At 40.4% G+C, this 18,553-nt stretch overlaps 2 protein-coding genes across 17 annotated transcripts in view; one reads left to right on the top strand and one right to left on the bottom strand.

Annotated features, from left to right (window-relative positions):
- Window positions 1-18,553, bottom strand: part of LOC108702811 (phosphatidylinositol glycan anchor biosynthesis class U protein) — a 149,474-nt gene that overhangs the window by 76,967 nt on the left and 53,954 nt on the right. For 12 of the 13 annotated variants that reach the window (XR_005960850.1, XR_005960846.1, XR_005960849.1 and 9 more), the window contains one exon: window positions 13,614-13,961. The gene's annotated coding sequence lies outside the window, so the exon portion shown is untranslated. Of the gene's footprint in view, window positions 1-3,261; window positions 3,683-13,613; window positions 13,962-18,553 lie in introns of those variants that run through there. The other variant, XR_005960851.1, reaches the window with a different exon arrangement.
- LOC108702812 (1-phosphatidylinositol 4,5-bisphosphate phosphodiesterase gamma-1-like) overlaps window positions 1-18,553 on the top strand; it is a 51,826-nt gene that overhangs the window by 17,439 nt on the left and 15,834 nt on the right. For 2 of the 4 annotated variants that reach the window (XM_041561065.1, XM_041561066.1), the window contains exons 1-2: window positions 10,078-10,498; window positions 15,128-15,280. Coding sequence is in view for 1 of the 4 variants with exons in the window: in XM_041561066.1 (XP_041417000.1) it covers window positions 10,324-10,498; window positions 15,128-15,280 (328 nt within the window). In the remaining 3 variants the exon portion in view is untranslated. Of the gene's footprint in view, window positions 1-10,077; window positions 10,499-15,127; window positions 15,281-18,553 lie in introns of those variants that run through there. The other 2 variants (XM_041561067.1, XM_041561064.1) reach the window with 1 other exon arrangement.

Below are 18,553 nucleotides of genomic sequence, written 5' to 3'. Positions count from 1 at the left end.
CCCTTTGAACCTTTGGAAGAAATTAGTTTAAAATTTCTGTCTTGGAAAATTACCTTTTTGGTAGCCCTGACATCAGCAAGAAGAGTTGGGGAATTACAGGCTCTGGCGGCTGTAACCCCTTATACTATTTTCTTTCCAGATAAAGTGGTTTTGAGGACTTTACCTTTCTTTCAACCAAAAGTTCCTACTTCTCAAAATATAAATGCACAGATTGTCTTACCAAAGTTCCAAAATACTGAATCGGAAGACAAAAAGCTTTAATTTTTGGATGTTCACAGATGTTTATTAATTTACCTGGACAGATCAAAATCCTTCAGGCAATCAGAACATCTATTTGTCCTTTTTTCAGGAAAAAGAAAAGGTCTGAAGGCTTCCAGACCAACCTTAGCTTCTTGGGTAAAGAATACCATAGCTTCTGCCTACTCAGCAGCAAATCTACAGCCCCCTGTACCAATTAAGGCACACTCTGTCAGAGCAGTCTCCACATCATGGGCAGAAAAATCTTCAGTTTCTACAGAAGACATTTGCAGAGCTGCTACATGGAGCAACATCCATACTTTCACAAAGTTCTATAGATTGGATGTAACAGCCTCACAAGATGCAGCCTTTGGCAGACGAATTATTCAAGCAGCTCTTTAATTATTTTCCCTCCCTTTGAATTTAGCTTGCTAAGTCCCGTTATGTGCTGCCTGGAGGACGCAAAGAAAATTGAAAATTTGTATTCTTACCTGAAATTTTCTTTTTCTTTAGTCCGGAAGGCAGCACAGACTTCCCTCCCAATAAATATTCAGCATTTAAAAAGTTTTTTCTGTGGTTGTGTATACTTATGGAGCTTTTTAATAAACACGAATTGCAAGGGGGAAGGTAGGTGTACTTATAGGCTTGTTAATTAATAAATTATGCTAATTCTGTCCTGCCAGGGGGAGAACAAATCCAAGTTAACCCATATGTGCTGCCTTCCGGACTAAAGAAAAAGAAAATTTCAGGTAAGAATACAAATTTTCAATTTTTGTAGCAACATTTTTAATCTATCACCACCTTTAGGGAGCAGCACCACTTTGTCCAACACTCTCCACCTTAATTGTGAAACATGATGTTTTGCTTCAAAAAAAATGATGCTAAACAACTTATTGTTTAATCACAAGAAATCTATGGTTTTTCTTGTGCTAAACAGGGGAACGCAAGCTACGCCATGATTTGTCTGCGAGGTGGACAATTTGTTTATAATTATACGATACCCTCCCTTTTCCATTTGCTGTGACTTTTTTGTGAGCAGGAATCCGTGGTGTAGGGTATTTATCTGCTCAGTGGTAATCTAACTATCTACCTCACAAGGACCTAACATGGAGTAGCTTTAGTTTACCTGTTGCTCTGTTTGGCTCAAGAAATGGCAAGAAACAGAGGTTTCCGTTGTTAAAAAAAGGAAGTGTTTTCAGAACACTACTATATTACAGTCATGAAAAAGTTTGGAAACCCCTCTTAATTCTTTGGAGTTTTGTTTATTATTGGCTGAGCTTTCAAAGTAGCAATTTCCTTTTAATATAGAACATGCCTTATGGAAACAGTAGAATTTCAGCAGTGACATTACGTTTATTGGATTAATGTAAAATATGCATCATAACAAAATTAGACTAGTGCATAAATTTGGGCACCCCATCAGAGATATGACATCAATACTTAGTTGAGTCTCCTTTTGCAAATATAACAGCCTCTAGACGCCTCCTATAGCCTTTAATGGGTGTCTGGATTCTGGATGGCGGTAATTTTGACCATTCGTCCATACAAAATCTCTCCAGTTTAGTTAAATGCGATGGCTACCGAGCATGGACAGTCTGCTTCACATCATCCCATAGATTTTCCATGATATTTAAGTCGGGGAACTGTGACAGCCATTCCAGAATATTGTACTTCTCCCTCTGCATAAATGCCTTTGTGGATTTCCAAGTGTGTTTAGGGTCATTGTCTTGTTGGAATATTCAACCCCTGCGTAACTTCAACTTTGTGACTGATGCTTAAACATTATCCTGGCAGCGGGGTTCAGCCTGAAGGCGAGTCAGTTAGGGTTACTTTTAAGGAGGATGTGTGTTTGCTTCCCTATTATACACATGAATGTTCAGCTTGAAGGTCTATTAGGATAAGTTTTTGGGTGACTTATTTGCTGCCCTTGATATTTTTGGAACTAGGGCTCAATAGTTGATACACTATATGTGTAACCTAAGGGGAGCTATGACAAAATGATGGGGACCTGAACTGAAAAAAGTCCAACAACCACTGCCTTAGATCTCGGGCACTTCGGGTGTCATCCAAAAACCATCTCCTGTAATCTCTTATTGTTGGTGAATGAAAATGCATAAAAACCCCAGGGTAGATCAGGGGCATGGTGGTAGTTATATGTACAGTAGTGCAATCCATGCTTGCAGGGTCACAGGTACCACAACATTGGGGGTGCGCCTCTCCTAAAGCAGCTCTCCTGCATTTGCTACTACATACATGTGCTCTCGGGATGTGTGTGGGTTCATCTTAAAATTGCAGAAGAGTTTGATGCCCTCTCTCTGCAGTGTAGAAAGCAGCCCGTTGGCCATCTCATTTGGAAAATGCAAAATGACATGTTTGGATTATAATTACAGGCAATAATCATTAAGATATCAACTGTAGTGCATTGGGGTTTGACCAGCACGTTCTAATATTTTTGTAATTCCATTCTCCAGTACATATAATTATATACAATTACACATACATATACATATATACATATATACATATATACATATATATATATATATATATATATATATATATATATATATATATATATATATATATATATATATATATATATAGAAAACTAGAGGGAATGGTGCACACAAAACCAAATAGCATCTGCCCGGGTGCAGGTGAGGGATAATCACATAATACAAAAAATACACCGCACTCCAGGGGCTTGTGAAAATGCAAAAAGATGTGGTTTATTCAACGTTTCGGCTACCAAACCGGAGCCGTCATCAGGAGCAAAAGAAATTAACACACAGAGTGAAGCGCTTTAAAAGCAGTTAAAATTGGCGCCAAAATCAAAATATAGTGACATCATCAAGTGGTGCCCAAATACAAATGTCAAAATTACGTGTAAAAAATACCAAACTTTAGTTATAGTGTGATCATATAAAAAACTATTAAAAGCATCATAACAGAGTATGCGTGGTTATTTGTGACTTCATATGGTGTAAATATCAAGTGTTAATGTTTAAAAGTGATATACTATACCACTGATCTCTGGCTGGGCTGGATCGCAGACATAGGATCGAGCTGATATGATGTATTGAAAGTACCGCAGTGAGACTACGAGAGTGATGTTGATAACCTGAAACGCTACAAAGTAGTGTATCATCGCGGCTGTCAGTCCCGGAACTCTATGATCTCGGCTACAATTGTAACACATTTCCTACTAGGCACGCCCCTCTCCCTTCAACTGACTGTCAGTACGTTCACGTTCTGTTGCTCTAGTCAGGGGAGGGGGAAGCAGTGAAGATTGGAGCGTGGGGGTTAACCAGTTCAGTGCTAGCTTACCACAGCTAGCCCAAATGTTTGAAAAACCTCAAGTCTGCGTCAATCAGGTATTATCCCGATTGCACCGCCGGACTATCAATGAGGGTAAAACCACAATATAATAAAAACTCCATAGAGATAATTCTAGGATGGTTTCTTATCACTCGCTTAAATGTGCCGGTCAGGGTGTCACACTGCAGTAGCCTCTCATCAAGAGTTTTAAAGGGACTTACCGTGTCGCTCAACCTAAGTCATCTGATCAGCATCTCGTCCATTTCACACATAACGGACTTTACAGCTCAGTACCATTGTTGCTATCCACACTCAGACTGTAACAGTGTCTAAAAATGGAAAAATTAAAAAGCAGATTAAAAACAAACACCAAGTGTCGGATTATAACCATGTAAATATTTAAATATTCACTCATAGCGTCATTAGAGTACTCTATAACTAAGGCATCAATATATAACATTCAATACATGGAATGATGACGTGGCCTTATGAATTACTATAGCATTTATCTATATTCTCTTATATGTCTATTGCAGCTAAATTACCAGGTCCTGTAATAGGGAGAGTTATCGAAAAATATATTATCCCAAATGAAACTGTATTTAATAGAAAGATGACATAGGTAAAGTCTCATTGAGTCCTCTTGGGGCCAATGTATCCAAGAGGTAAATCCACCGGGATTCGTGTTGCAGTAGGATTTTATCTCTATCGCCACCTCTAGGTAATTTGGGTATGTGGTCTATGATCATGTGCCTGAACTGCGGAAGGGTATGTTTTTGTCTCAGCCAGTGTCTCGCCACAGGTTGGTCAGCCTTTCCAGAATTGAGTGCCAACCTGATGGCACTCCTGTGATTGTTCATCCTTTCTCGATAGGTGGTAGCCGCTTTGCCCACATAATATAGACCACAAGGGCACCACACTATATATACCACATGATCAGAAGTGCACGTGACTCTGTGTCTTATATCAAATTTCCTTCCATTCCTGGGATGTGTGAAATATTGACCCTGCGACATCCCACTACACGTGCAGCAGCCGGCACATTTAAAACATCCCTTCTTCAAAGGAGTTTTAAGACATGTTGTTTGCTTGTTGGTGGTTTCTACAACATTTTTTTTGACCAGTATATCTCCAAGGTTACGGCCCCTCCTATAGGCAAAAAGTGGTTGTTTGATATCTGAAAAAGGTAAGTCTCGATCATTTCTAATGATTTCCCACCTCTGCTTAACCTTTTCTTTTAGGTACATCGACTTGTCAGTCCATTCTGTAGTAAAAATAACATCCACAGGTGCCTTATCTTTGATATTAGTGTCTTGCAACAAAGTTTGTTGTGTCCAGTGTTTGGCTTTCTCGAGTTGTTCTTGTACCAAAGTATTGGAGTAGCCTCTCTCCAAGAATTGTTTAGTTAATGATGCCAATTGTAGATCTGCGGTTTCTCTGTCGGAGTTATTCCTAATGACCCGTAAAAACTGGGAATATAGGACCCCTCGGGCCATATGGGGGGGATGGTGGGTTCTAGCATTGATGAGACTGTTCTTATCTGTCGGTTTGGTGTACAATGTGGTACCCAACCCTCTACCATCTTTATATATAGTGACGTCTAAATAATTGATACTCTTTTTATCATATGTAATTGACAGTCTGATAGGTGAATCTATCTCATTTAGTGCTATATGAAAATCTTTCAATTCCTCCTCTGTGCCTGTCCATATTAGCAGCAAATCGTCAATATACCGTTTATATAAATATATATGTTCTCGTCCCTTTGGTAAAAGAATGTTGCATTCATATTGCTCCATAAAGATGTTGGCAAATGAAGGGGCCACATTGGACCCCATTGCCGTCCCTGCTATTTGTTGGAAAAACTCTCCATTAAAGATGAAATAATTGTGGGACAAAATAATGTCCAACAAATCCACCAAAAAATCAACAGGGGGCATACCTGTATGGGCACGACTCAACGCATTACGGCAAGCAATGACCCCTAGATCCAATGGGATAACAGTGTATAAACTGGTGACGTCCATAGTCACCAGCCAACAGTCATCTGGTAGAGACAGGTCTTTTAAGATTCTCAACAAGTGTGTCGTATCTTTAATATAAGAATCCATTTTCTGTACATAGGGCTGTAAGAAATAATCAAGGTAAATGGCAACTGGTTGAAAAAGTGACCCACAAGCCGATATTATCGGCCGACCAGGTGGGGTCGAAAGTGACTTGTGGATCTTCGGCAATGTATACATAAATGGGATCTTGGGGTGATTAGTAATCAAATACGCCACCGTTGTCTCATCAATCCAGCCAGCAAATTTTGCTGAGTGTATTAATGTGTCAAGTTTCCTTTTAAAAATGTCTGTGGGATCCCTCTTTAGTCTCATATATGTCTTAGTATCAGATAATTGTGTATTAATCTCTGAAATGTAGTATGCTTTATCTAAAATTACTACTGCGCCTCCCTTATCTGCCTGCCGGATTATGATGTCCTGGTTGTTTTTTAATGAATTCATGGCCAATCTTTCTGCTCTATTTAAGTTGAAATGCAATTTGTTTTTAGAATTTTTTAACTTTTGTACATCGTTACTCAGCAGTTGTGCAAACGTGGAAATAGAGGGGGCAGTATTAGAGGGATCAAAAGTACTTTTGTTTTTAAAGGGTACAATCTCGCCCGACGTTCTATCCTTATCCTTATAGAAATCTTTTAATTTCAATATTCGTTTGAATTTATGTATATCTTTATAGAATTCAAATGGCTCATTAACGTTAGTGGGAACAAATTTCAAACCCTTGTTCAATAGACTTCTCTCACTCGATGTTAGTGTATAGTGTGTCAGGTTAACCACTAAATCCTTGTTTTCACTCTGCGTGGTGGCCTGCCTCCTATTTTTCTGTCCTCCCCTTCTGGTTCTACCACCTTTCGCCCCGCGGTATCTACAGGGGTCTGCTGGGTATTCCCTAAAAAAGGACGGGGTTGGCCACTCAGAGCTCCCAAATCAGAATCCGACGAGTCACCAGAGCTATCTACAGTGTTCAAGGATTGTGGTTTGTATCTACGGGTAAACTTTCTAGGCTTTTCCTCTGATAAACCTACCAACCATCTATAGACTCTCTTCTGTCGATAGTCCTCTCTCACTACCTGTAATTTCCTTTCTTTAAAGTCAACAAGTTCTTGTCGGTATTTAGATAAATTGGTATCTATGTTTTTAATCCAATCAACGGTCTTATCCTGTGTCAGTGTGTTCAGCGACTCAGTCTCAAAAGTCACAATCTCAGTCTGTAGATTTTTTAACTCCTTTCCAACAAATTCAACAACTAACAGTAACTGTTAGTTTGTTACTGTTAGTTGTTGAATTTGTTGGAAAGGAGTTAAAAAATCTACAGACTGAGATTGTGACTTTTGAGACTGAGTCGCTGAACACACTGACACAGGATAAGACCGTTGATTGGATTAAAAACATAGATACCAATTTATCTAAATACCGACAAGAACTTGTTGACTTTAAAGAAAGGAAATTACAGGTAGTGAGAGAGGACTATCGACAGAAGAGAGTCTATAGATGGTTGGTAGGTTTATCAGAGGAAAAGCCTAGAAAGTTTACCCGTAGATACAAACCACAATCCTTGAACACTGTAGATAGCTCTGGTGACTCGTCGGATTCTGATTTGGGAGCTCTGAGTGGCCAACCCCGTCCTTTTTTAGGGAATACCCAGCAGACCCCTGTAGATACCGCGGGGCGAAAGGTGGTAGAACCAGAAGGGGAGGACAGAAAAATAGGAGGCAGGCCACCACGCAGAGTGAAAACAAGGATTTAGTGGTTAACCTGACACACTATACACTAACATCGAGTGAGAGAAGTCTATTGAACAAGGGTTTGAAATTTGTTCCCACTAACGTTAATGAGCCATTTGAATTCTATAAAGATATACATAAATTCAAACGAATATTGAAATTAAAAGATTTCTATAAGGATAAGGATAGAACGTCGGGCGAGATTGTACCCTTTAAAAACAAAAGTACTTTTGATCCCTCTAATACTGCCCCCTCTATTTCCACGTTTGCACAACTGCTGAGTAACGATGTACAAAAGTTAAAAAATTCTAAAAACAAATTGCATTTCAACTTAAATAGAGCAGAAAGATTGGCCATGAATTCATTAAAAAACAACCAGGACATCATAATCCGGCAGGCAGATAAGGGAGGCGCAGTAGTAATTTTAGATAAAGCATACTACATTTCAGAGATTAATACACAATTATCTGATACTAAGACATATATGAGACTAAAGAGGGATCCCACAGACATTTTTAAAAGGAAACTTGACACATTAATACACTCAGCAAAATTTGCTGGCTGGATTGATGAGACAACGGTGGCGTATTTGATTACTAATCACCCCAAGATCCCATTTATGTATACATTGCCGAAGATCCACAAGTCACTTTCGACCCCACCTGGTCGGCCGATAATATCGGCTTGTGGGTCACTTTTTCAACCAGTTGCCATTTACCTTGATTATTTCTTACAGCCCTATGTACAGAAAATGGATTCTTATATTAAAGATACGACACACTTGTTGAGAATCTTAAAAGACCTGTCTCTACCAGATGACTGTTGGCTGGTGACTATGGACGTCACCAGTTTATACACTGTTATCCCATTGGATCTAGGGGTCATTGCTTGCCGTAATGCGTTGAGTCGTGCCCATACAGGTATGCCCCCTGTTGATTTTTTGGTGGATTTGTTGGACATTATTTTGTCCCACAATTATTTCATCTTTAATGGAGAGTTTTTCCAACAAATAGCAGGGACGGCAATGGGGTCCAATGTGGCCCCTTCATTTGCCAACATCTTTATGGAGCAATATGAATGCAACATTCTTTTACCAAAGGGACGAGAACATATATATTTATATAAACGGTATATTGACGATTTGCTGCTAATATGGACAGGCACAGAGGAGGAATTGAAAGATTTTCATATAGCACTAAATGAGATAGATTCACCTATCAGACTGTCAATTACATATGATAAAAAGAGTATCAATTATTTAGACGTCACTATATATAAAGATGGTAGAGGGTTGGGTACCACATTGTACACCAAACCGACAGATAAGAACAGTCTCATCAATGCTAGAACCCACCATCCCCCCCATATGGCCCGAGGGGTCCTATATTCCCAGTTTTTACGGGTCATTAGGAATAACTCCGACAGAGAAACCGCAGATCTACAATTGGCATCATTAACTAAACAATTCTTGGAGAGAGGCTACTCCAATACTTTGGTACAAGAACAACTCGAGAAAGCCAAACACTGGACACAACAAACTTTGTTGCAAGACACTAATATCAAAGATAAGGCACCTGTGGATGTTATTTTTACTACAGAATGGACTGACAAGTCGATGTACCTAAATGAAAAGGTTAAGCAGAGGTGGGAAATCATTAGAAATTATCGAGACTTACCTTTTTCAGATATCAAACAACCACTTTTTGCCTATAGGAGGGGCCGTAACCTTGGAGATATACTGGTCAAAAAAAATGTTGTAGAAACCACCAACAAGCAAACAACATGGCTTAAAACTCCTTTGAAGAAGGGATGTTTTAAATGTGCCGGCTGCTGCACGTGTAGTGGGATGTCGCAGGGTCAATATTTCACACATCCCAGGAATGGAAGGAAATTTGATATAAGACACAGAGTCACGTGCACTTCTGATCATGTGGTATATATAGTGTGGTGCCCTTGTGGTCTATATTATGTGGGCAAAGCGGCTACCACCTATCGAGAAAGGATGAACAATCACAGGAGTGCCATCAGGTTGGCACTCAATTCTGGAAAGGCTGACCAACCTGTGGCGAGACACTGGCTGAGACAAAAACATACCCTTCCGCAGTTCAGGCACATGATCATAGACCACATACCCAAATTACCTAGAGGTGGCGATAGAGATAAAATCCTACTGCAACACGAATCCCGGTGGATTTACCTCTTGGATACATTGGCCCCAAGAGGACTCAATGAGACTTTACCTATGTCATCTTTCTATTAAATACAGTTTCATTTGGGATAATATATTTTTCGATAACTCTCCCTATTACAGGACCTGGTAATTTAGCTGCAATAGACATATAAGAGAATATAGATAAATGCTATAGTAATTCATAAGGCCACGTCATCATTCCATGTATTGAATGTTATATATTGATGCCTTAGTTATAGAGTACTCTAATGACGCTATGAGTGAATATTTAAATATTTACATGGTTATAATCCGACACTTGGTGTTTGTTTTTAATCTGCTTTTTAATTTTTCCATTTTTAGACACTGTTACAGTCTGAGTGTGGATAGCAACAATGGTACTGAGCTGTAAAGTCCGTTATGTGTGAAATGGACGAGATGCTGATCAGATGACTTAGGTTGAGCGACACGGTAAGTCCCTTTAAAACTCTTGATGAGAGGCTACTGCAGTGTGACACCCTGACCGGCACATTTAAGCGAGTGATAAGAAACCATCCTAGAATTATCTCTATGGAGTTTTTATTATATTGTGGTTTTACCCTCATTGATAGTCCGGCGGTGCAATCGGGATAATACCTGATTGACGCAGACTTGAGGTTTTTCAAACATTTGGGCTAGCTGTGGTAAGCTAGCACTGAACTGGTTAACCCCCACGCTCCAATCTTCACTGCTTCCCCCTCCCCTGACTAGAGCAACAGAACGTGAACGTACTGACAGTCAGTTGAAGGGAGAGGGGCGTGCCTAGTAGGAAATGTGTTACAATTGTAGCCGAGATCATAGAGTTCCGGGACTGACAGCCGCGATGATACACTACTTTGTAGCGTTTCAGGTTATCAACATCACTCTCGTAGTCTCACTGCGGTACTTTCAATACATCATATCAGCTCGATCCTATGTCTGCGATCCAGCCCAGCCAGAGATCAGTGGTATAGTATATCACTTTTAAACATTAACACTTGATATTTACACCATATGAAGTCACAAATAACCACGCATACTCTGTTATGATGCTTTTAATAGTTTTTTATATGATCACACTATAACTAAAGTTTGGTATTTTTTACACGTAATTTTGACATTTGTATTTGGGCACCACTTGATGATGTCACTATATTTTGATTTTGGCGCCAATTTTAACTGCTTTTAAAGCGCTTCACTCTGTGTGTTAATTTCTTTTGCTCCTGATGACGGCTCCGGTTTGGTAGCCGAAACGTTGAATAAACCACATCTTTTTGCATTTTCACAAGCCCCTGGAGTGCGGTGTATTTTTTGTATTATATATATATATATATATATATATATGGAGTCATTCTGCACAGATAATTATTGACTAAGAATGTTACAGTGTGGTGGAAGGCAACTGGCACTGCTCCTTTTCAATGGAAACAAAATCATGTTTAGTAATGTACTCAACATCCCTTGGACTGATTTACAAACATAGGTGCTAAATAGCTCAAGTGCAGCTGCTCATAGCAAACTTTTTTAATAGTAGACTGATCCAAGTCTAAGAATGAATTGTGCACTTGTGCTATTTATCACTTACGTATGCTTGTAAATTATCCCTCCCATGTGCCATTACCTTTAGTCTCTAAAATGATGGGAATCAATATGGCCCTATCAATTTGTTTCTGGTTTGCAAGTGCAATCGTGGTACAAACAATAGAAACCTTGAGATCTGCTACTCCTACTTTGCTGCTGTTTTTACAGGAAGGAAAGTGTGACATTAATGCTAGGAAAAACAGTACCGCACTGCACGCACAAAAAGAGCCCCATAGCATAGAGTATACAGGCCCCTGCCAGGCAAGTCTCACCTGATTATGTGACAATAAAACCAATAAACTACATAAATTCAATCTGAACAACTAAGGGGTAAATCTACTAAAGGGTGAAGTGACTAACGCTGGTGAAAATTCACCAGTGTGATGTCATTTCGGGACTTTGCCGATTTACTAACAGGCACTGGCAGTGACGTAACTAGAGGGGGGCTGGCCCTGGCGCTGGACGCGCTGCCGGGCACCCCGCAGTGCAATGTATTTGCTGCAACATATTCGTCCATTGAAATTTTACTTCCCGCCGTATGCAAATTAGCCAACGCTAGCGCAATTTCGCTTCACTTGCCGAATCAACACTAGCGAAAGTTCGCCATTGTTCGGCGCCCTGGACGCAACTTTGCATTTTAGTGAATTAGAGTTGTCCTGGCGAATTTCTGGAGGTTAGTGAATTTGTTCCTGATAACACAGGATTTATAAAAATGGGGATAATGTAGCAACAGCATCCTATGAATATGGATGGAAAACATTGTCAAGTCAGCCTCCAGTGTATAGGCAAGGAGTGTAAAGCTGGCGATACACAGAGGGATTTCCCCGATATGCCCACCAACGGCAGGGCTATATTGGTGTAACCCGATCATTCGGCCCTAGGAGCAATGGGCTCCGTCGAGTCGGTTGCCGGAAAAATGAAACCTTCCTGATCGATATCGTGGCAAGATATTGATCGGGAAGACCCGTTTGAAGCCCTATACATGGACAGATAAGCTAACGAATTGGTCTTTAGGCGATATAGGGTGAAGACCTGGAGGAAGGGTGTATGTAAGAAATGCAGGTGCAGGAACCTGGCACCAATTGAGGCCCAGCATGAACCACACTTGACATATATGAGCCACACATTGACATATCAGTGAGCAGCTTTGGCTCTGCTGGTGGGAACTCAATCAGAAGTTGTGGGTGATGCTTGGGGCCATAATTGATTGGGCATAATTGGCACCAGTGCTCATAATTTGTGCGTTATGTCAGTGACACTCTTTATTGCATGTGAAACTGATCATGTTTCTCAAGGTTAGTGGGGCATGGGGGCCCAGTCAGCCTTGGTATATTATAGACTTCTTGTACAAAATGAGTGAGGTGCTGAGGTGGTAGAATAAAAACACACACAGCATCTGCTATATAGTATATAGATTAACCTATAACCACTTCCCGTGTCAGTTTAGCATGTCAGTCACAGTCAAACCACTCCCAACTGCCTAAGCTGCAAACATATAGGTTATTTATTTAGTGCAAGCAGAGCTGCTGGGAAATGGCTTTATATAAATGGTTCACCCTAAAATATGTGAATATTCTGAAAATATATGTTGGTGTTGCTTTGCACATATACTTGTATTAACCCTGCAGGATTTTACTTCGTAGAAGTGAATACCTATGCTAATAGCTATAAAACAAAATAGGGTTGCACCGAATCCAGGATTTGGCCTTTTTCAGCAGGATTCTGATTCTGACTTTTCATCACATATGGAAGAAAAAAACACAAGCAATTCTCTTTCCCCCTTTTCTGATTTGCTTATGCAAATTAGGATTTGGATTCGCCCAAAAATCTTAGGGAAATCTTTCGGGATTCGGTGCATCCCTAAAAAATATTTTGAATGTGAATTTTAGAATTTTTCTTCAGTTCAAATAAACCCAAATGTTTACCAGACTCAGATGTTTGATTATTTATTAAATAAATAAAAAAAAACCCTACAAAGAGTCTTATTCTCCATTCCTCCAATAATAATCTTTTTTGTAACACTAATGGCAATTTAACTTGCAATAGCTGATATATGTATAGAAGTAGGGATGCACCGAATCCACTTTTTTGGATTCGGCCAAACCCAATCCTAATTTGCATATGCAAATTAGGATTCGGATTTGGTTCGGCCAGGCAGAAAGATTTGGGCGTATCCGAATCCTTCTGAAAAAGGCCGAATCCCGAACCGAATCCTGGATTCGGTGCATCCCTATATAGAAGTAACAGATGATTCAATGTAATGTACAAAGTCCATTTTCTGCTGATAACACTGGTGGCAGCTGGCTGCATTTAGTTCATCCACATTCCAGTTATGAAATATCAGAATGTATGTTAGGTCCTTTAAGGAAATTAGGGACGCAACAAATCCACTATTTGGGATTCGGCGAAACCCTGAATCCTTTGTGAAAGATTCGGCCGAATACTGAACCAAATCCTAATTTGCATGTGCAAATTAGGGGAGGGAAAACGTTTTTTACTTACTTGTTTTGTGATGAAAAGCCAAGTGATTTTCCTTCCCGTCCCTAGTTTAAATATGCAAATGAGCATTCTGATTTGTTTGACCAGGCACAAGTTCTCAGCCGAATCCTGCTGTAAAAGGGCGAATCCTGGCCGAATCCCGAACCGAATCCTGGATTCCGTGCATCCCTAAAGGAAATGAAAAAATCGGAAACAAATTCCAGTTTGGTAGACTTCTGGTGTGCAGTGCCTCAATCGCTGTTAAGACTTTGGCAACAAAGGAGACCATATTGAATGTGGGTCCAGTAGAACCAGAGTTTCAGTGTCCAAATCATTTTTTAGGAGTCTTGATAATGGATAAACCACAGTTGCCTGTACAAAAACAAAAAAGGCGTCAGTTCTGGGAAAATGTAAAATCCTGAGAGTCATAGGGGGCAAATTCACTAAGATTCGTAGTTGCGCCAGGCGTAACTTCGCCGCACTTCGCCAGGTGTAGTTTCGCCAGCGCTTCGCAAATTCACTAAAATCCGAAGTTGCGCTCAGGGGTAGCGTAAGGTTGCGAAGTTGCGCTAGCGTTGATTCGCTAAGTAAAGCGAAGTTACGCTAGCGAAGGCTAATTTGCATACAGCGCCAAATTCAAATTTCAATGGAGGAATACGAATCAGCACTACAAATCTCTAGAAAACCTTCAAAACATCAAATAAAAATTTTATTTTGCCCTACACATGTGCCCACTGTCTAGGTAAGTTGCCATGAGTCAGGAAATGTAGGGGGGAAGGAGGGGAGCCCCAAAAAATTTTTCGATCTTTTTCAGCCTATCACCCATAATGTAAAAAAAACACGCCAGCGTTTTTTGGGACTTAGAAAAAATTTTGACTTTTTTTGAAGCAATCCCTATCTACTCTATTGCGCTTCGCCTGGTCTGAGGTGGCGAAGGAAGTCTAGCGTAAAAGGTAGCGTTCAGTACACTGCGCGCGTTAGTGAATTTGCGTAGTTATGTCGCTAGCGAAACGTCGCCAGGCGTAAGGGTGCGAAGTAACACTAGCGAAACTACGCCAGCGTTCGTTAGTGAATTTGCGCAGTAACGAAAATGCCAAACGCTAGCGAAGTAACGCTAGCGTTCGGCACTTCGGCGCTTAGTGAATTTGCCCCATAGTCTCACATATGCATTCTAATTGACTAGGCTTGCACCAAATCCAGGATTCGGCCTTTTTCAGCGGGATTCGGCCGAATCCTTCTGCCCAGCCAAAGCGAATCCAAATCCTAATTTGCATATGCAAATTAAGGGCAGGAAGGGAAATTGCATGACTTTTTGTCACAAAACAAGAAAATAAAAAATGTTTACCCTTTCCACTCCTAATTTCCATATGCAAATTAGGATTTGGATTCAGTATTTGTCCAAATCTTTCGCGATGAATTGGGGGCTTCAGCCGAATCCAAAATAGTGGATTGGGTGCATCCCTATAATTGACCTGTAAGGGTAATCTTCAGTGTGCATATAAACACCCCATCTTCCCATTCTGTTTTTTATTCCCTAGTGGATATCCGGGAAATTAAGGAGATTCGAGCTAGCAAGAACTCAAGAGATTTTGACCAGTACCAAGAGGATCCGACTGTGAGGTTGGAGCAGGCTCACTGCTTTGTTATATTGTACGGAACAGAGTTCAGACTAAAGACCTTGAGCCTACAAGGTATGTGACCCTCATTTTATTAGACATTACAACAGTTATGGGACCTGTTATCCAGAATGCTCGGGACCTGGGGTTTTCTGAATAACGGATCTTGCTGTAATTTGGATATTCATACCTTAAGTCTACTACAAATAACACATACACACCCTCTATAAGGCTTAAACACCCTCTTTAACACATACACACCCTCTATAAGGCCTAAACACCCTCTATAAGGCCTAAACACCCTCTACACCCTCATACCTTAAGTCTACTAGAAAGTTGTGTAAACATTAAATAAACCAAATAGACTGGTTTTCCTTCCAATAAGGATTAATTATATCGTCGTTGGGATCAAGTACAAAGTACTGTTTTATTAGTACAGAGAAAACTGAAATTATTTATAAAGATTTGGATAATTTGATTATAATGGAGTCCATGGGAGATGGCCTTTCCGTAATTTGGAACTTTCTGGATAACAAATTTCCGGATAACGGATCCCATACCTGTACTCCATTACTAGCATCACTTTCTCTGTTTGTGGATGCCTCCATGCTACAGCAAATTCATCCAAAACTTTGTCATACATACCTTCTATACCATATACAGTACACCCCCTCTATAAGGCCTAAACACCCGCTATAACATACACCCCCTCTATAACAAATACACACCCTCTGCAAGGCCTAAACACCCTCTATAACACATACACACCCTCTATAAGACCTAAACGCCCTATATAACACACACACACGCCCTCTATATAACACACACCCTCTATAACACACACCCTCTATAACACACACACACACCCTGTATAAGGCTACTAAACACCCTGTATAAGGCCTAAACACCCTCTACACCCTCATACCTTAAGTCTACTAGAAAGTTGTGTAAACATTAAATAAACCAAATAGACTGGTTTTCCTTCCAATAAGGATTAATTATATCTTCGTTGGGATCAAGTACAAGGTACTGTTTTATTAGTACAAAGAAAACGGAAATTATTTATAAAGATTTGGATAATTTGATTATAATGGTGTCCATGGGAGATGGCCTTTCCGTAATTTGGAACTTTCTGGATAACAAATTTCCGGATAACTGATCCCATACCTGTACTCCATTACTAGCATCACTTTCTCTGTTTGTGGGTGCCTCCATACTATAGCAAATTCATCCAAAACCTTCTCACACACACCTTCTATAACACATACACCCCCTCTATAAGGCCTAAACACCCTCTATAAGGCCTAAACACCCTCTATAACACATACACACCCTACATAAGGCCTAAACACCCTCTATAATACATACACACCCTGTATAAGGACAAAACACCCTCTATAACACATAAACACCATCCATACCACATACACACCCTCTATAAGGACAAAACACCCTCTATAACACATACACACTCTCTATAAGGCCTAAACACCCTCTATAACACGTACACACCCTCTATAATATATACACCCTCTATAACACATACACACCCTCTATAAGGCCTAAACACCCTCTATAACACATACACCCCCTGTATAAGGCCTAAACACCCTGTATAAGGCTTAAGCACAGGTTAAGTAGTCACATCACAGTGAATCAGAGGAAGGTGCGCAGACACACATCATGCAGTTTACACAGACTGACACTCCCTGGGGACAGACTTGGCAGGTCTCCCACCTCTGCGACATATTCCCGTAGTGTCTCTGGATCAACCTCAGGGCAATCACTCTCTCCTGATTCCCTCTCCACTGGGATCCCTATACAGCAGGCAATATGGCCTGGGAGAGATACCTCCAATCTATCACTCCTATGTTGGAGCTTCAGCTGCTCTTTCTCTCTAACCTCTCTGCCTTTCTCTCCTAGAGAGACTATGACAAGTCTGCCCTAGTATATCTATTCCTCATTCACGGGGTTTCCTGCTCCCCGACTTGGACACATGACTTCTTCTGGGCCTTCTGTACCCAGCCCCTCTGAGCACACCCAGCTGGATCAGCATCCAGAGGCGAAAGAGGAAGAGGCCACTCCTTACACACACTATAGTGCAGTGTAGCAGGAAGCTGTCACACCTCTCCTGGCAGATCACTCTAAGAAAAAGGTGGGGGCCTTAAAGCTGCAGGGCAGATTAACCCGTATGGGGCCCCTACATTATTTATAAAGATTTGGATAACTTGATTATAATGGAGTCCATGGGAGATGGCCTTTCCGTAATTTGGAACTTTCTGGATTACAGATTTTCGGATAACTGATCCCATACCTGTACTCCATTACTAGCATCACTTTCTCTGTTTGTGGGTACCTCCATACTACAGCAAATTCATCCAAAACCTTCTCATACACACCTTCTATAAGGCCTAAACACTCTCTATAACACATACACACCCTACATAAGGCCTAAACGCCCTCTATAACACATACACACCCTCTATAACACATACACACCCTCTATAAGGCCTAAACACCCTCTATAACACATACACACCCTCTATAACACACACACCCTGTATAACAAATACAGACCCTCTATAACACACACACATCCTCTACAAGGCTACCCACCCTCTATAAGGCCTAAACACCCTCTATAAGGCATAAACACCCTCTATACGGCTTAAACACCCTCTATAACACATACACACCCTCTATAAGGCCTAAACACTCTCTATAACACATACACACCCTACATAAGGCCTAAACGCCCTCTATAACACATACACACCCTCTATAACACATACACACCCTCTATAAGGACAAAACACCCTCTATAAAACATACACACCCTCTATAACACATACACACCCTCTATAAGGCCTAAACACCCTCTATAACACATACACACCCTCTATAACACACAGCCCCTCTATAACACACACCCAGGCTCTATAAGGCCTACCCACCCTCTATAAGGCCTAAACACCCTCTATAAGGCTTAAACACCCTCTATAACACATACGCACCCTCTATAACACATACACATCCTGTATAAGGCCTAAACACCCTCTATAAGGCCTAAACACCCTCTACACCCTCATACCATAAGTCTACTAGAAAGTTGTGTAAACATTAAATAAACCAAATAGACTGGTTTTCCTTCCAATAAGGATTAATTATATCTTCGTTGGGATCAAGTACAAGGTACTGTTTTATTAGTACAGAGAAAACGGAAATTATTTTTAAAGATTTGGATAATTTGATTATAATGGAGACCATGGGAGATGGCCTTTCCGTAATTTAGAACTTTCTGGATAACAAATTTCCGCATAACGGATCCCATACCTGTACTCCATTACT

Source organism: Xenopus laevis, chromosome 4S (genome assembly GCF_017654675.1).
Source record: "Xenopus laevis strain J_2021 chromosome 4S, Xenopus_laevis_v10.1, whole genome shotgun sequence".
Lineage (NCBI taxonomy): Eukaryota > Metazoa > Chordata > Amphibia > Anura > Pipidae > Xenopus > Xenopus laevis.
The sequence above is the reverse complement of the archived record's forward strand: the minus strand, read 5'-3'. Positions and strand labels throughout refer to the sequence as shown.